Here is a 21,626-nt window from a genome sequence, read left to right as displayed (position 1 = left end):
GGAGATATGGTGCGGCAGGACAAACCGACAAGGCGGCGTCGCATTTCGATTATATTAATGCAAAGCACACACACACACACACACACACATAGAGATATAGAGAAAGAGACAGAGAGAGAAAGAGAGAGAGAGCTATAGCAAAGCGTTTCCAATCCCTGAGCTGAGCTAAAGTTGTGTCTGTCGCCGACGCCGCTGCTTTTGCTGCTGCTGCTGCTGCCGCTGTTGTCTGTTACCTACCCCACCAAAAGCAAACTTGACAAGCTTAGTCCTGGCCCTGAATAGGGCTGTCGCGGCAATAGCAACAACAGCAACAACGACTGCGACTGCTGCTCCCGTCTCTATGCGTAGAGAGAACAAACCCAGAAAGAAGAGCCACAAAAACATATCAAAACTTGATAAATGCAGCAGCAGAGGATACACATAGAGAAATATTATATAAGAAAAATTAGTTAAATGTATATATTAACTAAATATTTAGACTGACTATTTTTACTAGAGCGATTCAACAATTATTGAGCTAACAAATTATTTTCTTCAAAAGAAATTTGGCTCTCTCTTTCTCACTATCTTAACGAAAGCTCAAAAATATCCTTTATTATGTATATATATTTTAAACAAATTTACTTTACAAAATCCAAAGTTGGCAAGTGAAAAAGATCAAACAGTTAATAATTGAAAATTGGTTTATTTTATTTCAAACTTTGCATTTGCGAATTCGTGATTTATTTATCATTTAGTAGAAAAAATTAAAATATATACACTCATGATGAAAATATAAGGTACACCCCTTAAAATTTAACTTTATTGACTTTAGATTAGCACAACTTTTTTTCTATTATCTTAATCACCAAAATTTAAATGCACTTTTCTTTATTGAACATTTATCTATTTACCCATCTTAACAAATATAATTTTGGTATTCTTTAGTTATTGAGTTGTTTGTATATTGCCAAAAAGATATAACAAAAATCCATTTTATACTTAGTTTTGTCTTTGGCTATCTGTAGAAGTTTTTCAATTAATAAATTTAATTTATGATTTAACTGATAAAGATCTCCTTCGATGACTTTTAAATACAATTAAAACGAATGTCTTGAATACGAAAAAAATTAAATGGGAAACACTTTTAAGCAACTGACATGTTATATTAAGTAAAAATTGGTAAACTTACTATATCTATAGTATTATTTTAATGTTTGGTGTAGTTTTTTGTCCACTTGGATATCTCAATTAAGTATAGGTAATTGAAATCAGTTCTTGACTCAAAAAGCTTAGTAATAATTTAACTTTAATCTAATTTCCGGAAGTTTCATTGAGAGTAAAGTTGAACAAAGGTCAAATTTTAAGCATTTAAGCATTTAAATCAAATAAATATATTACTTAATTGTGATTATTAGTCCATCAACTAGTTTATAATCCATTATTTCTTGTTGTTTCCCAAGGTAGTTTCCATAGAGAAACAAAGACAATTACTAAATTTAAATCAAAGATATGAGTTAGTGTCACAGATGCTAAAACCCACATGAAATTGTCTTAGATAATAATGTTACATGTAACTTTTGATTGCCACAATTTAACCTTTTGAATTTACCTACCAATTTGGCTCAACAGCTGTTTTTCTTTTTGACGAAAGGTGGAAAATAAACATCAATGAACATTTTTCCAGTCAAAGAGATAAAGAGATTTTTGGACAATGTATTTCTTTGCTTTTCGGTTACACGCTCAATTAACAGTTTAATGGATCTCAGCTGTTCTGTTCTGGCTGTTGGCCAAAAAGGGAAGAAATCTTTCCAGCTAGGTTTCTGTATTGCGAATATACATATGTATGTAGGTACCTTTGTATATATTGGCAAGACAAATTCATTTGAATTGAAAGAAACATGTGCTCAAGTGTATTTGGTACGTGTCAGTGTCAGATGATAGTTATCCCAGCAGCTGCAATATAGTAAATATCGAATAGCTACACAATGATTTCTTTCGGTGCATAGAGTAAAGGACTTTCACTGCAAATGCTGGCTTCCCCCAAACCTTTTCTGACTGTGTGTGTGTGAGTGTGTGTGTCGGTGTGTTAGGGAAAAAAGGGTGACTAATGTGTCTGTGTGTGTGTGTGTGATTGCTAACAAAAGATTCCGGCTTTTGCGGCTCTGCTGCGGCGCCGGCTGCCTCGTCAACGACTGAGGACCAAACCAGACGACGAGCTGAGGCAACAAACTGAGGGCTAAAAGGACAACGACTTAAATGGGGGATGAAACGTACGCTACGGCTACGCTACGATATGGTTTTGGTATGGTGTGGTGTGGTATAGTCTGTGGTACGTGTATTTCCAACGAAACCAAACAATGATTTCAATTTCGCTTTCCTTTGGCACACATAAATAGAAGGAACCCATGTTGCCGGTTAGTCATTCGCAGCACAAACGTCGAGCAAGTCGCATTAGCTCTTCACTCAATTTTTTTTCAATTAAATTAAATTGTTAAGTTTCAAGTTACCAGTTTCAGTTTTCAATTTTTAAAGTTCAAGTTTAAGTTTATATCACATCACCTCACCCACCATCATCATCAACACCTATCACTCATCACCATCACCATCACCAACACATCCGCTTCATTATCACATCAATACGATGGCCACCAGTGTGGCCTCTACACCACTCCATAGCATACAATTGCAAGGTGGCTTGCCTCATGGATTGGGTCTATTGACCACAGTTGCCTCACTGCCACCCAAATATCGCAGCCGTTATCTCAATTTGAAGGCCAAATATGAAATTCCGCTGGATTTGTCAGTCAGCCAAAAGCCGCCAACACCAGAGCCACAAATAGTGGAGGAGCCAGTTGAAGTGCCACTGCCCTTGGCCTTTACAGAGATCTCCAGTGAACCATCATTAGTATCGTTAGTGAAAAAACGCAAATTGTCTATAGATAAAAACGATAATGATGATGATAATAATGATGATGAACCTGCCAGCAAAATTGTCATCATTGAGACGGCCAGCACTACTAGCATCACCACAAGCACCTCTTCCTGCCCATCCACCTCCTCTTCATCGTCGTCGTCGTCGTCGTCGTCCTCCACAACTGTAGTCGCTGCCACAGCGTCTGTGGATATTGTTAGTGCCACTCCATCGAAACCCATTGTCGTGACAGAGTCACCGCCACGTACAAGTAAGGCTTCAACGAATTCAGGCAAACTATCGCGTAATAAGGCAACTCGCAAATTGAAATTCGATGAGGAAACCAGTTCACCTGTCTCGGGTACCATAATACGACCTCTGGAGGATATCACCGATGGCTCACAACAGTATAGCAATGGTGATATAGATCCCAAATACAACATTGTCGAGATCACCGAGGAGACGAAGGCCGAATTGGCTGCCATTAAGAATGTCATTGGGGATTACGTTTGTCGCTTGTGCCGCATTAAATTCGATGATGCCTTTGGTTTGGCTCGCCATCGATGCGCCTGCATTGTCCTTCTGGAATACAGATGCCCCGAATGCGGCAAGCAGTTCAATTGTCCGGCCAATTTGGCCTCGCATCGCAGATGGCATAAGCCCAAACAAAAGGAGAAGGAGAAGGAAAAGGAGAAAGAGAAAGAAAAGGAAAATGGCAAAGAAAAGGATGCCTCAAATATCGTTGGCGGTGGCAAAAAGGAGAATCGTAATACTATGAATCAAATAAACGAAATGGCATTCGACTGCGGTGAGTGTGGCAAAAAATTTAAGCGGGCTGCCTATTTACGCAAACATCAGCTGATGCATGCCAAAAAGGACAAGGTACGGGATAAGGAGCAGCAGCAACATGAAATGGAACCACAACCAGTTGTGACTACCATAACGGGCAGTTTTAAGACCACACACTATGCGGCCTCCACATCAACATCGACATCCTCCACAACCTCTTCGACCCATGAAGATGAAGGCGTCTATGTGGTTGTCGGCGGCAACGGCAGCGGCGGTGGTCCTAGAGTGGGACGACATCCAGAGCCAGAGCCCGATTACCTGTCCGATTGCAGTTCATCTACCTCCTCCATGGCATCGGCTGGCTATGGACGCTTGCAGATTGTTGAGCATGTCGGCCTTACCGAAGAGGAAAGCATTGCAGCGGCTGCCTTGACAAATTTGCGTAATTGTGCCTCGGTCATCCAGCATACCACCATGGCGCATTGAGTGAGTTTCCCACCCAACCCAAACCCCATCCCAAAATAACCAAGCCAGTGCAAACAAACCAAAAAAAAAACAAAAAAACGAAAAGGTTGAAACTCTTATTGTTAAGTTAAGTTATGTGTTTTTTTTTTCTCTCTCTTTATTCTTAATTCTTTTTTTTTTCTCTTCTGTGCTTAAGTTGAAGAATACCTACAGCTGAAACAGACCAAAGAAATCTTAGTTATTTAATTGAAATATTTAAATTAAGTTTTAAGAAATCAATTTCGTATTCTAGAAAACTCCGTATACTTCTTTAATCATTCCTCCCAAAACTCCTCCCGCCCAACCATTTCAAATTTAAGATATCTAATTTAGGTTTAATTATATATACATATGTATAATTTAATTTAATTCAATGTCACGGCACTAGTCAGCTTCAATATGATCTCACATAGCAAGGAGTAACATGTGTGTTTTGTACCAGGACAAGCATTTCTCTTCTAGTCAGTTAGATTTTCATTTAGGTTTAAAGTTCAAGTCAACTCTAATTAGATATATCAAAAAAACAAAAAAAAAAAAAACTACAAAACAAAACCAAAAAGACAAACAACTACATATAGACCAAAAAATCCAAACCAAAGATTTGGTTAAGAGTGCAAAAGCTAGTCAGCAAAATAGGTTAAACAAATCCATTGAGGTTAAATCTAGTCAACAAAATAAAATACCAAAAATTAAGCAACCAAAGATCATCATGAAAATAGAACCAAAGAAAAACTACCAAAAACAATAGCTAGCTAGAAAATAGGTTAAAATTAAATTACATTTTCCGACCCAGCAATCTTTTGAACCACTTTTCACAGAACATTCTACTCTTATCCATCTGCCATTTTTCATTCATATCGTTCAGACACAAACTATTTCCTACTCATATTAATCATAATTCTTTTCAATGCTTGAATTATTCTATATATATTCATGCATTCTCTATTAATTCTAAATAGTTTTAATTGTTATTCATAATATTTTCTTACACTTCACTCTTTATTCTAAATCTATTCATCATCTTATCATCAGCTAAAATCATTTCATATTCATTTAACTTTCATTCATTCCTCATCCTCATTCCTCATCATTCATTATTCTAATCACTTTCAATTCTGTTCAAATCAAATCTTTTCTAACACTTTTCATACATTTCTTCACTCTTGTCAATCATTCACCCTTTTCATATTCATTGGTCACTCATTCATCTATTCAAAACTATTTTCTTCTGCTACTTTTTGACCTTGACTTTTTCAATTTTTTTCTAGTCAGTATATTCTTTCCATTCTAGTCATGCTTACACTCATCTAGTCAGTATCATTTTTTATATTTTTGTACATTCTTAGAACCTATGCATATATCGTACCCTTCAATTTCGGATACAGCTTTAGTTTAATTTAGATAACAACAAAAACAAAAACAACAACAACAAAAACAAAATTCAGGCGAAATTGTGCAGTAATAGTTTTTAGGAATCAAAACTCTAATCTAAGTCAAGGTACCAGTGTTGGTTTATCAAACAAAAACAAGTCGAGTGTGAACTCTAGTCATTTCTTAGGATTGTAAGTTTGAAAACGGAGAAGGAATCCTTCAGTCAATCCTTTTCAAACATCAGTTTCAGTTTAGTTTAGTTTTTAGGTTACATTTAATGTTAGTTAGTTAGGTTTTTGCTTTCGATTCGAACGGACAGTAAACCAGCGTCTCACTACCAATAAAAGTATTTCATTTTCCACATACCAAGTACAAGTAAAATGTATAATTGGATCCCCATCCCCACACCCCCCCCCCCCCCCCCCCATGACACCCTTCTCCCGTCGCTCCCCGAAAGCCCAATGCCCACTGTAAATGTTAATGGCCAGAGGCAAATAGAACAGAACCAGCGGTTGTGTGTACTTACTTCAATTAAATCTAAATATTAAATTTAAGTATCTCAAACTATCACGAGAGATAGATAGATAGAGAGAGAGAGGTAGAGCAATATCACAGCGCTATTGTTCCTTAGTTATTTAGGAAATTCATGATGAAAATGATGGAAAAATTTGGTTGTCAACCCTACACACACATAGAGTACAACGAAAAATGGGAAAATTTCGCTCAATTTACAAATATATATTTTTTGTAATTAGAATACGTAATAAAATATATCAATAAGAAGCATATCCATTAAGTGAGATTTTGTGATATTAAATGAAAAACAAAAAAAAAGAAAACAAAAAAAAAAATACATTAAAAAGAAAAACAAATATTGAAAGAATAAGTGAATATGTTAGGCCTAAAGTTTACAAGGAATTTTTCCTCGATAATGGACTTTTTTTGTTGATCGAGCGAGAACAGATAATAAATATTTTTTATACGTAATTTTACAAATACATACATTGTACATATACATACATACATACATACATACATACATATACATTTATAAATATATTTTTTTATATAAAAAAACCATACACAAAAAAAAATTGTAAAACTTATGCTCAAAAATAAAAAAACCAAAAACAAACAAAAAAGAAAACGAAAACCTTCAAAATTAAAACATTTAAAAAAAAAAGCGAGGGTGGAAAAGTTCTTGTTTAATGAGACTATGATGTTGATGTTGATGCGGTCGGCAGGGAAAAGTCCTCGAAGGAGAGAAGGAGGTGGAGTATGGACAACGATTGGAAATAACGCTGCATTTAAAGGCCATTGACATGGGCCATCGATCAAGAAAGGATCCCAGCACTTAAAACAAATAACAACACGCAAAAGGCGGAAGTGGACAGATGCAACTTGTGAGCCTAAGTACACAAGGACATGAAATGGGAAACGGAAAACGGGACAGGGATAGACCGGACCTGTAAGGGGTGCGTGGGTTGATGTTTTGGGGTTGCTTTTTGCTCTGGACCAAAAACTGAACTAATGACAAGCACACTGATGATGAGGACGATGATGAACGGAAATGCGTAAAAAATGTTTAATCAAATACAAATGCATGACAGCACGGAAAGCGGATGATGAGCGAAGGATGATGGCGTAGGGGGAGGCATACTTTAGGGATGCATATCAATTGGTATTGTCAAAAGAATTGGGGTGTAAATCAATTTAAAGCGTCCGTCGAGCCATATACACGCACTAGCTGCCACTATGCATATTTAACAAAGATGTCCTGTGAAAGTTCATTGAAAATTATGTAAAACCATGCAGTAATAAAAAAAAAAGAAGGAAAACGAAACTACCCCCTTAGGTGTTGCTGCGGGGTGCAATATCAACAGCATCAGCAACGGGTGCGGCAGCAGCAGCAGCAGCTCAAAAGTCACTCAACAGCAACATCTGTGACTATTGAGTTTCCTAACATAAAAAACAAAGAAAACCAAACGCACTTTTGAAAACTGATAGCCCACATATGCATACATTCGTAGTACATGTGTTTGGAATGTAGGTAGATTGGTTGGATAGGCTGTTGCACCTTGGCACGGGGCGCATACCTTTGCTACCCGCATTTTGGCAACTCTCAACTCTCTCGCTCGCATTTCTGCGGGCCCTTCTTCAAGAAGGCAGCTGAAATACATTTTTGTTGGCTAATTTGCACCTTTAAGTGGCCACTCGAACATTTGTCGTCCACTTTTTGAATGCAGGACCTGTGTTTCCATCTAATAAGTGGCCTTATGTTTAACAGATTGATGAAACTGATTCCATTGTGGAACGTTTACCGCTTCGTTTTTTGAATGATGCTGTGAAAGCATGTGAAAAAGCTTTTGCGCCCGCATGCAACCCTGCTGTGATTGTGATCCAAATGCAACTCTGTGTGTCCTGTCTGTGTTTGCAACTTTGATAAGTTGGCAGCGCTTTTTGGCTTGTCAAAAATAACGGTTTACAGGACATTATCTCTCTTGCCAGCCACTCTCTCTTTTACACTCTTTCTCTCTGTGTGTGTGTGTGTGTGTGTGTGTGTGTCTAAGTCATCGTTTTGCACGCCTACGCCGGAATCAAAGCAGAATCCTTCGCACACCTGACCGACCATTCATGTTGTGGCAACGCTGAAAGTCAGACGTGTGTTGAGAACTCAATAAGAAAGCAAAAAGTATAAAGAACAAAACCAAAAAAAAAAAAAATAAAAAAAAAAATAGCAAAGATAAACTCACATTCAAGTGCAAAAGTTTTTAGCGAAAAAGATTAACCAATTGCTGCAAAAAAACCAAAAAAAGTAAAAATGTAAACGACAAAACATTTCTCTTCTCTTTTCGCTTGCTATATTTTTTTCAAGTGAATTCTAATCAAGTGTGTGTGAGAACCAAAATTTTGTAATGAGTTGTAAAAATTTGTCAGGGAAAATCTATGATTATGATGTTTGGGAGCCCAGCATGTGCTTGGCCACGAGGGTGAAAGGCTGACATCTCTCCACCCTTACCGCCCCCCAAACACCACCCATCTACACCAGAGAGAGAGAGAGAGCGAGAGAGAGAAAGAGAGGGTGGTCATACACAGAGTCAAATGGAGCTGAGAGAGAAACACACTGACTGACTGACTGACTGACTGAAGGAGAGAAAGAAAGCTTTCGTTTGACTTTATTGATTGCAGCTTTCGACAAACGCTCTCACTCCTTTAATGCTCTCTTTTCTAACTTGTTGAGAGTTCTATGGAAAAATAACGGTAAATAGGGACCATGCCAAAGAGAGCAAAAGATAGAGAGCGAGAGAGATAGAGAGCGGGAGTCCTCGAACGAGAAACTAAGAAAGCTATTGCCGACTTTTGGGTGAAATTTTTCCATAGAAATTTTCATTTTCAGTTTTCCCAGCGACTGTTTTAGGGCGGTTCCGCAAAGGCGCAAAACCTGCATTCAACTTTACCAACGAAAGAACTTCGTGTCTGTAGAATAAAATCAAGTCTAACAAATTTCCCTCAAAAAACAAAAAACAAAAAAAAAAAAACGAAACCGAAATCACAATAACCAAATAAGGCCAAACAATACAAAAAATTACCAAAATTCCAAAACAAAGTCTATAAATTTATGCGATTTCTAAAACAAAATAGAATTATTTCTGTGCGTGTGTCTGTGTTTTTTTTTTGTTTTAAGCAATTGGCCAGCAAGAAGGATAATATAAAAATATTATGGCAAAAAAGGAAAATGAAAAGGATGTTGTTATTGTGCTCTCTCCCTCTGATTGTGTGCGTGTATGAGTGTGGCAAGCTTTTGTGTGTGTGTGTTTGTGTGTGTGTGTGCCTGTGTGTGTTTTGTGTAAAATTCAATAAAATGCTAAGAATTGCAATTGCCAATGGCCCCAAAAATTACAACTAAAGCTTATTGGCATTTCATATCTGATTACATATATATTCAAATATTATATATATATATATTCAGATTTAACTTTGATATCAGCAGAATATATCTACATGCAAAATTTTTGTGTCAGAAATTTTGATTTTTCTCTGCGGGCTTTGTACATTATTTTCCCTACTGTCTTTCTCTTTCTTGCCGTTTGTGTGTGAGTGTGTGTGTGTGTGTGTGTGTGTGCGCTTGTGTTTGTGGGCTTGTATATATGTGCGTCTGTGTGTGTGTGTGTGTGTGTCCTTCGCTGCTTACGTACGCAGACTGACTGACTCGTTTCAGGCTGTCTCAATGGCTGGCAGGTCTCTGTCCCTGCCCCAGTCCCAGACCCATTCGTTCTTGTCTCTGTCTCAGTTCCAGTCTTGGTCTCAATGCCCTGAAATGAATGCGTATTCAATGAGCAATGAAATCCCTGACACATTCGCGCCCTCAGCTCAGAGATTCCTTCACTTCATGCCATGCCATGCCATTGCCTCGCTTCTAGCCTCGTCTCGTCTCGCCGTCCGTTGGTCCGTATTCTGCCCCTGGTCCTCCTGCCGCTGCCGCTGCCGCTGTTGCTGCTGCTGCTGCTGCTCCACCTCCAAGCACTTTTCTGTTCTCTCTGCATTTTCCATTTAATTTATTTTTTATTACTTCTCGCATCGCTTTGTTCGATTTGGCCGATTTTTCTCCTACAGACATTTTCGTATGTTTGTTCCGTTTTAAATAAAAGCCACATTAACACCAATATAACCTCTGACATTTATCCTTGCTCAAGTTAAATGTGTCTCTCTTTCTTTTCTTCTTGTCTATCTTTAACTTTATCTGTCTCTTTCTGTTTATGTGTGTGCGTTTGAGTGAATCTGTCTGTCTGTGTGTGTGTGTGTGTGTGTGGAAGCATTTCATTTAATTTGTATTTGTCTGTGTTAATTTCAGCTGAGAAAAGTTTACCCAAAATGTGCAAGTGACAACGAATACCCGAAGAATATCAAATTTCACACAAAACAAAACAACAAAAAATATATATAAAAAAATATAATAACTTTGCCAAAATTCTTTTGGCCCCGCTGCATTTGTGCCTTTCTCGGTTTAAACACAAATAAAGAAGCATACAAACCAACTAACCAACCAAATCAAGCAACCAACTAACCAACCAACCATCCAACCAACCAAACAACCAACCAACAAACAAACAAACCAAGCAACAAACAAAACAATTTCAAAAATACAAGTATCAAACGTTAAGCAAAAACTTGTTGAAGTTGTCTAGACTGATATGTTGTGTAGTGCCAATTGGACAGGCTAGTCAATATAGATATATATATATATATATATGCATAGTCTTCAGGTGAGTTTTTATCACTAAGTCTACACTAATTTACTTATTGACGTCACAACAACGAGGCCCACACCTTAATTGCTCTCAAATGGCTTAGATTCTTTCATTGCTCTTGCTTCAAATCATTGAACCATTCAATTTTTTAGAGCATGAGATACTCTTCACTTAAAGGTAGTTTCTTTTTAAAATCTGTTAAACTTTAAATATTTTAAAAGATAATCCTTTAAAAAATAAACCAAACCAAAAATAAGCCAAACGAAGACTTGGATAGATTGTGAAGAATGGCAAAAACTTGATTCAAAGTGTATCAAACTATGTACTATAAAGTCTTTTCCATTGACTTTTGATTCAGATTTTTGAAAATAACTTAAGCACCAAAGTAGATTACAAAGAAGAACGATAAACATTTTGAGAAATGAAAAAGATTTCAATAAAAAAAACTTCAAACTTATGTTTTGGAATTTCACTCTTCAAAAGTCTTTTCGGACAATATTTGTATTCGAATATACAATTTTTAAGCATTTTAATGCTTTGTGGTTTATATCTAACAACAAGTAAATGTTTCAAAATTATATAAGTAGTTTTCGTAGGCTCAAAATATTGAAATTAAACCAAAAAATATAAAAGATTTTATATATTTTCCATGTATAAGAATATTAAGTTTTTGTAGATCTTTGTTTTAGGCAAACTAAACTTTATTTCTGCCGACTATTGGCGATTAGATTAGAGTTTGTACTTTCAAAATACAATTGATAAGCCTTAACCAATCACGAAATACCAAAAAATATGCATTTTGCTCTTTTTTTTAATTACATTTAATTTTTCACCTAAATCGCTTACATTTGGTTTTCTTTAATCAGTTTTGAAAAGAACTTACTGGTTTGTTCTTGTGGTTCACTCTAGCCAATTGCAATTGATTTATTAAATAAAAGCTTCCGTATTAAAATTGCAACTTAAATTTTCTTTAAATGCATTAATAATCTGCTGAGGAATTTTAATGAAATTTGCTTAAAATATTTCCGATGGTTTTTTTGCAAAGAGAAAAATTTAATTTGTGTTTTCACTCAAATTGTGATTTTATTATGTTAAATAAAGTTGGTTGAAGTGAAAAAATAAATGCAAACCTAAAAACCTGATCTGGTTTGATATAAATATGAATTTATAATTTTCTTATCTTTTTTTTTTTTTTGTTTTTGTTTGGTTTTAGTATATGATGTTTTTTGTATTTTGGTTGTTGGTTATTCTCTGTCTGTCTGTTGGGCGTCATAACAACATATCCATTTACGGATTAAGCATATACAGTAAATTTCCTAGCAACTTATCCTTTATAAACAGCTGGCAGGATGTGCACACAAAACCCTTTTTCTGTGCAACTTTTCTTTTTCTCGTACAACCGATGGCCCACCCAAGAGTAAAGCATAATTTTGAGCTCCCAATATTGTTTGGCATTCCACAGAAAAGTCTATTAATAAAAATAAGCAAAGAAAAAAGAAAGAAAAAAGCAACAAAACGAAGAGTTACAACAAAGGAAGGAAAAAAAAAATCAGTGCTCAACCAAAAGAATTGACCCGGCCAAAACAGAAACGAGAGGGATAAGGCAAGACAAACAAGCAAAGTCAAAAAATAAAAGAAAGAAACAAAAAAACAAGAAAAGAACGAAGAAAAAAAAAAGGAAAGAAATTGTTTGCAGCAAGTAAAGTTGAACGAATCAACTTGACGGCTGCCCCGAGTGCGTTTACTTAAGCAATCAACTCGACCCCAAAATAAGTATATATACATACATATATATTTCTATATGTATGTATATATGTCTATGTATATGTACACGTTATATTATAACAACTAAAAGAGGCCGCAAAGATTGTGTGCAAACGCAGAGAAGTAGAAAGGAAAACCCTTTGCAATGCATTTGTTAGAAGTGAATAAATAAAACATTTGCTCAAGTCGAATTGTTTAGTTTTTCAATTTCTTTCGATGTCATACACACACACACACACACACACCTACACAAACAAACACATTTACACGCATGCACAACAAAAGACGTGCAAATTTTCATGTCAACAGATACACACACACACTCACACACACACAGAGGGAGAGAGCTACCACTAAAGAGAGCGAACGCGAGACAGTCGAGCGGGCTATGTCAATATGTGTAGCATACTTTTTGGGGCTCACCATCTCAACATTATTTGCACCTTTTTCGGTGCGGTCGCCATTTCGCATTTTGTGTTTTTGTATTTGGCCGTGTCCTTTTCGCAGCTGCAACTTCAAAGCTTATTTTTTTTTTTTGTTTGTCCTCGTCCTTGCCTAGTCCCGACTCCTGGTTTTGTTATTTACTGCCTTAGCATGGCTTTTCATGCCTTTGTCTTTCGTTTCACATACACTCAACAAAATATTTCAATTTGCCACAAAAATGTATTTTCTTCTACATGAAATTAACCCTGAGGTGAATCTAATGAACGAATCCTTTCCATGTACTTAAAACTTAATTTCCCTTCTTGAATGTCATTCGAGATTGTCGGGCTCACTTCTTATTTTTTTTTCTCATTTTTCTGCAAGGAGTAGGTCAAATTGCATTTCATTTTCATATTTTTCGTGTTTCTTTTCTTATTTTGGTTTTTCTTGTTGTTGTTGTTGTTGGTTTTTGTGGAGTGTATAGAAATTTTGCTGTTGTTTTGTTTCTGTGTTGGTTTTCTTGTTCTTGTTGTTGATTTTGTTTCTGTTTTGTGTTTTTTTTTTGGGCTGAGGGGCTTTGCGATTTGTATCTGGGCTATCTTGTGTATCTGTTTCCTTGGCGTCCATTCCCTTTTCCCCTTTCTTGTCTCCCGCCATTTCCCCTGTCAAACGCCTCGGTTTTCTCTTGCCTTTTATGATGTGCGCATAAAATATTTGTCATCATACATTCTTGACAAAAATCTCATATTGAATGTGCTGCTTTTCGGTGTCTCTGGTCGCCCGTCTTCTGTCTTTGGCCTCTGATGCTCAGCTCTTTCCCATTAATGTTTGTCTGCAATCCTTTTGCGGTGCCACGCCCCATGCTTGCATAATCCATGGGATCTATCTATGTACAATATGTATGTACGTATGTTTTGTATCTCTGTAGTCTATCTCGATGTCGCGTTTAACGAACTGTGTCATTTACACTTCTCTCTTCTATATGTGTGTGTGTGTGTTTGTTTTTTTCTTTTTTCTTTTTTTTTTTTGTTTTTTTTTTTTAACAATAAAGTCAAGTCTCTTGTCGTCGATTCGTCGTCGTCGTCGTGTCAAAGTAAAAATATTTGCCTCCAGTCCGCTTGACTGCATGCACGTTTTGGCTATAGCTGCAGGGTCTAAGCACCACCTCCCTCTCTTAACACTCTCCCTACTTTAGCCGACTCTCGTCGCACCTAAGCCAAACTTCTCTCATGCCTGGCCCTTTTCAATGTTGACTTTTGGCCGGGTTCGCTTTGACGTCGATTACGCAAAGCCAATAATGAAATGACTTTGGGGTTTTGATTGGCAAAACATTGCGGGCTATAAATGCGCGCTCACACACACACACACACACACCGCCCTCTCCACAGTTATATGTGTGTGTGTGTGTATATATTTGCGCTAAAATTCACGCTCTATTAATGACAAGCTCTGTGTGCGTTTGTGTGTGTGTGAGTGTGTATTAGTGTGGGCATCGCCCCCATCTCCATTGTGATTTGTACACTGTCAACATTTGCTTAGCCTTTTGCTTTGATTTGCCATTTTAATTAGCCTTCAAAGAAACTAGAAAACTCTTGGACCTTCTACTAATATTTTCCCTTACTACTTTTCTGGGCTCTGCTTATTTCATTATATCTAGAGCATAACTTATTCTTAGATTTGAACAAAGAAAATAACCAATCATTCGTTTAGATTTTATATTTATGGAAAGGTTTCATTTTGAGACAAGCTAAATAATATCTTTACACGGACACACATACACCCATACCATACCATTGTTGTTGTTGTTTACCCAAAATTTCCATAATCAAATACATAGATGTATGTATATAAATTCCAATTGGTAAAAATGATCTAAGGCCTTTATTTTGTTTGCATGAGTTTCACTTGCAATGAAAATCTCCATTTATCAAATTTATTTGGTGAAAATATTTCACATATTTTCGGAAAATTTATGTAGTAGGTAGAATTGATGTTTCGAATTAAAAATTTATACACAAAATGTTAGTTAGAAATTTGTTAAATAAAATGAAAATACAATTGAACGAGTATCTAGGAAAAGTTATTTCAAAAATTTGCTCATATTTATTTATTACCTTTTTTCAAGTCTTTTGTGTTTGGTTTTAAGGAATTTCCAATGAATTTCTATTAGTTAAATATTATTTGCAGAATTTGTTAAATGTTTGTTAACGAGTTAGCATCATCATCACAGAAAGTTACAGTTTACATGTAAATGCTTTCAGAGATATAGATAGATATAATATGTTTAGACTTAACTCTTTAACTCTTGGTCTTTGAGATATTGAATGTGTAGTCCTATTAGAGTCCTATTTAGGTTTGCCCATTGCCAAGTATTTAGTAATTATCCATTTATATATCTGACTTTGATTACTTGAGCTGCCACACTCTGCGTATACGTATTAAGAAGCTTTCGCTTAAATCTTAATACAAATTGCATTGATTTTTTAATTCTCTCTACTGACTCTTCTCTTACGGACTCTTTCCTGGAATAATATTGTTATTGAATGTTTTGAAGACCACGATCAGATATGTTAGATATTTAACAGGCTACAAGTATTTAGCTTAATGCTGATAAAAAGAGGATATAATACTTAACATAGTGTTCATTTAAAAGGTAAAAAGCTTATAAGCCAATAATAAAGTATACGCAGGGTAAACCAGTTAGTTTTTAAATGAGTCGAATAAACATAGGGATTGGCATAAACACCTTAAACACACCCTAACGACTCAAGATTGATTGACCTTAAACACCTTAACGACTTAAGATTGAAATATTACGTGTCTATATTTTTATAGCCCTCTATATTGAGTAGTTTTAATTGCCAACACTGTAAAATTTTGCCCATAATACTTTCAAAAATCCTTTGAAAGTTGTGGGAGACAAATTAAAAATTGTATACATTTTGAGCGAACCTCTATTCAATGCAGCGATTTCCATAATATTTATTAAATACCTACTCTTAATAACCATTTAAAAGTATATAAATTTTTATCGTACATTGGTTTCTTCTCCTTTCATATAGTAATTCTATAAATTTGCTGTTGCTGTTGTTTCATTTTGTTCGTTTACTTTTTGTTTTGTTAGCTGGCGCTTAATAAATATCTCAATCGCTTACACGCGGCTATGGCGCCTGTCTCTCTATTCCCTTACCCCAATAGCCCATCACTCGTATTCGCATTCTTTATTCCTACTCCCCATTCCCCTTTGCCATTTCATATAGCTAGATTTATATGGGATAGCTACCTGCCTGTATAGGCCCGCCTACTTATCCAATCCGCCCACCCATATGATACTATATACCCAACCCAAGCCAAGCCAAGCCAAACCAAACCAAACCAATTCACCATTCGCCATTCGTTCCATTCTCGATTGCTGGCAAGCGATGTGATGTCGAATGTTTACATAACGCCATGGCACAAAAGCCAAATGCCTGAATGGCTGTCTGGCTCTCAGTTCTGGCTCTCTGTCTCACCGTCTGTCTGGCATATTTAGTTACCTATATGATTTCATATCGCATGAATTTTATATAAATAAATCGCAATTGGCTTGCACACACACAACCATTCGCTCTTTCACACACACACACACACAAACTCACAGAAAAATCGCGAGTTTTGCTTCTTTTTTTTTGTACTTTACTTTTCTTGTTGTTGCTTTTTCTTTTTTTTTTTTTTGTATAAATAACATTTATTTGGCTCATTTGGCTGTTTATGGCCAACATCGACGGCGTCGTTGTCGTTGTCGTTGTCGTTGCCATGTTGATTTTTAAAGGCTTTTTTTTCAGCCTAACCCGCCGCCCAACTCCTCCTCATACCCTTTCAGTTTATCGTAATTACAATCTCATGTAAGCGATTTTCACGATGCTGTTGCACAACTCTGAGGTCATAAAGTTGGGCTAGTTTTTGGTCTTATTTTTGAGTATATTTATGCAGGCAACTAAATTAGACAGCATTTGAATGCGGTTCATACTCTGCTCCATATATACATATATAGATATATATATATATATTTTTTTTTGGGGTTAGTTGTTTGGTCAAACGTTGGGGGAATAATAAATAAGTGTGTGTGCCAAAAAGAACGACGACGTCGTCGACGACGACAACGACAACGACAACGATGGCAAAGGCAAAGTAAAATGGGAGGGCTACTGAAAAGAAGCAGCAACAACAACAACAACAGTAACAACAATAACAACAAAAATATGCATGTTGTCCCAGCCATTTTCATAGTTCATTTGGGCCACAATGTCCAAGTAGTAGCATCACCATCATCCTTCGGCATCAGCAGTCAAGCGTGGTCCGGTTTTTCAGCTAGGGTCCATCGCCAATGTATGTAGGTACACACAGACACACACACACACACATACGTACATACATACATACATACCTCTCTCAATCTCTCTCAACGAATGCTCTTGGTGCTTTTGTCGATGAAGTGTGACGTTTATTAAACTCAATTTAAAAGAATGGTGGCTCATTTATTTTATTACTGCCTGTCAGTTTTGTGTAGTGGCCATGTCAAGTGCGGCTAAAGTTACACCAGAGACTGAGTAGAGAACCCTCCTACCCATACTTTCCGCCCCTTCAAACACACACACACACACACAACCAAATAAAAAACCATAGATAGGAAGCGACTGAAAGAGAGAGAGGGACAGAGAGAGTAAGAAGTAAATGTTGATAGTGGCACATTTCCATGGCCCAAATTAGTAAGCCGTGTGTATGTGTGTGTCTCTCTCTCTCTCTCTTTCTCCCTTTGTGTGTGTGTGTGTGTTTGAGGCATAACAACCATTTGTTATTGATATTGACAGTTGCAAATAAATGAGCAATTTGCTTGGGCCATGTTCCCTTTTTTTTGGGTCTCTTCTTCTCTGCTCATTTTACCTTCTGCTCTGTCTCTGTGTTTTTTTTTTTGCTTCTTCGCCTCTTTTTTGTTGTTGTGTGTTTGCTAAATTTAGCTTTTTGGATTTGTCTATTAAATCTTGTGGCAAAATGTTAGTCAATTTGACTTATAAACACACACACACACACATACACACACACGATTTATACATTTTTTAAGCTCATTAAAAGCTTAAGCACTTTGTGTGTCAACATAAATTGATTTGAACTTTTACATAACAAAAATTAAGTATTCCCTAATTTAGATTCACAATTTCAAAGCTACCCTAACATGAAAAGAAAGTATATTACGTTTTGTGAAAACGAAAAGAGTTACAAATTGTATTTAAAGTTTTCATTTTGGTTATCATTTTATGCACAATTCACAGAGTATTATCATTTAGAATTCTCAAATTCAATAAGTTGAAAAATCGGTTTAAATCTATTTTAGATCGACTCAATCTCACTACTAAAAATTGACTAAAAATCTCAATATATTTGAGTGGGGAAAATAAACATATATGTATGAAAGTTTGTGGCGATTTTAGCCGAGTGAGCCTCATACTTGATAACTTAGGAAATTATGGGTTTGCCTATGTCCTGGATACACAAATTCGTTGTACTGAAACCCTGCAAAGGAGTATGAAGCATCACAACATTTAATTGAATGAACTGGCTAAAGTTGAAGCTTTTTTAATATTTGTGCCACATTATTTTGTCGATGCTTTTGTTTCTTGTAGGCAAAAAGTCTTTAGAATACTCGTGGGTTCCTCTAAACATTTAGTTGGTTTACATACATATATAGCAGGAGCTTGGAATATGTTCTACCTTGATTTATAATATTTGACATTCTCGTTAATATTATTGCTGAGTTTTCTTTACACACACACAGACACACAACACACATGCATGTACATTGTACAATACAAACGAGAATCTCAAATTACCACATCTCTCTTTCTATCTCTCTAAAAAGTAGGCAACACTTTTTGTGCGGTAAAAAGGAAGGAGAAGTGTTTTTTGCCCTAGTCGCGCGTATTTTGATAGATGAGTTCTGCTGGCCATTATGCAACACACTAACACACACCCATAGATATGGGGGGCAAGACGAGAGAGATACAAGTGTGTGCAGTTTATTTACCCAAAAAAAAAAACAACAAAAAAAACAGAAAAAAATACGAAAAAATGTAAAAAATGATGCAATAACAACAAGCAAGCAAAACAACATGAACGAACGACTGAACTTTGCCAGTGACAGCATCAGTAGTAGTAGTGTGTGTGTGTGTATGTGTGTGTGTGTAACAATTTTTCAAACAGTGCCACACATAAGTCTGTCTACCAGCTGCTATAATGTGTTTCCTGTTTTGTGCTCAACGCTCACAAAAGCGGATATGAGGCGTCCATCGGAAATGTGTTTCAATGGGCGTTGAGTTTTGGTTTCGTTTCGTTTTTTTTCTCGCAAAGGTTGCAACACTGGCCACACATACATAGATATACACACACACACACACACACACACACACACACATACAAAGTACTTGACTTGCACATGCTTGTCGACCCTCTTATCTTTGCGACCAAAAGAAAATATATGACCAAAGAGCGCCACATGAGCAAGCATTAGAACAGAAAATACGAGAAAAAAAAACCCATGCTATAGGGGAGAAGGGGAAAAGAAGTGAAGTGGAAGTGGAAAGGCAAAATTGCTAGCGGAAAAAAAGTCGTTGTCGTCGGCATCGTGGCTGTTTTTTAATTCTTGCGGCCAGCAAGCTAGCTAGCATATTGCCTCAACCAGGCTTTGGACACTCCGGGATCTAGGATATGGGGTCTAGGTTCGGGGGGTCTGGGATCCTGGGCTCTGGTCATGTCATTGGCAACAAGAGACCGAACGACCCCCCACCTACCACTTCGCGTAAAATTGAAAAATACGCGCGATAAAATGCTTGACATGCCACGTAATGCGTTGCAAATATATTGCCAAAGTTTGTTTTTTTTTTTCTTTCTTTCTTCCTCTCTTTTTGCCATTTGTTTGGCATTGTTGTTGTTTTCACTTAGTTTTGTTGTGACAGCACAGCGTGCAACTGCAACAGAGACACACACACACACACACACACACACACATAGAGAGAGAGAGGCACAGAGCGGCAGCGGTAGGGAGGTAGAGAGGGTGAAGTTTTTAACTCGGCCCCGTTATTATTCATTATTGAACTGCCAGTTTGTCCTGACATACGCCAAATGCCATGAGAAACGCGGCAAATGGCAAAAAAAAAAACAATAATAAAAAAATTATAAAGAACAAAAAAAAATTGAAACCCAACTCGCAGTCATTGATTTTATTTTTTTACTCACCCATTTTTGCAGTTCAAGTTTTAGTTTTTTTTTTTCCTTCGTTCTTTTTAATATTTGCCAGGCAAGGCTAAAACTAATTTCATATAATTTGGCATTGATTTCGGGGGACTGGCCATTAAGTGGTCAGGCCAAAACTTTTCCGTTTCATTGCAGTTTTTAGAGTGGTTTTGTCAGTGTGTGTGTGTGTGTGTGTGTGAGTGGGTAGGGCCAAGTGGTGGGATAGTTAATGGTGGTTCGCCCAGCGACAAATCGACCATTGGATGGATTGTCTTTTAATGGAATGTAGTTTATCGAAAGTTCTTTAATAATTCATGCTAAATGCAGGAAGTTCAAATGCACTTATTGCTTGAACTTATATCTAATTCAAACCCATAATTCAAGCAATATGGCTGGGAAACTAAAACAGTTGTTCACAATTACATAATAACAAAGTATGTACTCATATTTAATTGAGTCATTTACGACTATCTTTTTTTTTCGTGATTTATTTCGTTATTAGTTATGATTCATACATTTTCTTGTCAAACAATGTGCAATAAAATTATAATTTAAAACTTTTTATGCTATCTTTGAGTGATTTCCAAGCAAGATCTAGGCAAGATCTTTACAAGTTCCTTAGGGTTTTGTCTAATTGGCGTTGTATGGAAAAGTTCTACCTTGAGGTTGCGTTTCATTCTTGTTATATGTGATTTCTTACCATATGCTAGGCAATTTTCTCACCTTCATTCTCGTGCATTTGCCATTTTCATTCCTATTCCCATTCCCATTCGCATTTCCATCCCCATACCCATACCCATTACCATTCTCATTCCCATTTGCCATTTGCCATTCTTTCTCGCTTTATGCATTCCACTTTGCGTTTTCGCTGCTGCCTGCTGCCTGGTGCCTGCAGTTCACATAGATGGCCATAAATATGCGACGACTGCCAGCCGCCTGGCAATAGAAATTTTTGTGTGCCACACTGCCATTGCCTCATTGGGCTTGGCCTTTTTTGTAGAGAGCAGGAGCAGGAGCAGTAGCAGCATCAACTGCTTCTTCTATTTCATTCTGCTTGCTGGCTGCCTGGTTTCGCTTCGTTTTATCGCTTTTGGCGCTGCCTTTGACGTCACCTTAATTAATGGGTTAATGCGACGTTGGCAGCGACGTTGACAGCATTTTGGTAATTAAGCGACTTTTGTCGTTGTTGGCCCGATTCGCTCTTTTCAGCCAAATGAATTATGCGTCTCCCAACCTCAATCTCTCTCAATGCTAGTGTATATGGATGGGGTGTATGTGTATGGGTAAACTGAACTAAACTAAACTAAAACAGCAATTTTTTTCCTGTCATTGATTTAATATTTTATTTTAATTAAAAAATTTAAGTA

At 36.6% G+C, this 21,626-nt stretch overlaps 1 protein-coding gene and 1 long non-coding RNA gene across 2 annotated transcripts in view; both read left to right on the top strand.

Annotated features, from left to right (window-relative positions):
* The first annotated feature begins 2,517 nt into the window (after positions 1-2,517).
* Positions 2,518-4,277, top strand: LOC6638607 (insulinoma-associated protein 1b). The gene has a single exon (XM_047012174.1). It carries the CDS (start codon positions 2,624-2,626, stop codon positions 4,166-4,168), a length of 1,545 nt encoding a protein of 514 aa, XP_046868130.1. The 5' UTR covers positions 2,518-2,623; the 3' UTR covers positions 4,169-4,277.
* A 6,398-nt stretch (positions 4,278-10,675) lies between these two features.
* The window catches only part of LOC26529406, a 63,785-nt gene continuing 52,834 nt past the window's right edge, over positions 10,676-21,626 (top strand). Inside the window, exon 1 of the long non-coding RNA XR_001450587.3 lies at positions 10,676-10,821. This is a non-coding gene — a long non-coding RNA (uncharacterized LOC26529406). The remainder of the gene's footprint in view (positions 10,822-21,626) is intronic.

The sequence above is a fragment of the Drosophila willistoni genome (genome assembly GCF_018902025.1).
Source record: "Drosophila willistoni isolate 14030-0811.24 chromosome XR unlocalized genomic scaffold, UCI_dwil_1.1 Seg144, whole genome shotgun sequence".
Lineage (NCBI taxonomy): Eukaryota > Metazoa > Arthropoda > Insecta > Diptera > Drosophilidae > Drosophila > Drosophila willistoni.
The sequence above is the reverse complement of the archived record's forward strand: the minus strand, read 5'-3'. Positions and strand labels throughout refer to the sequence as shown.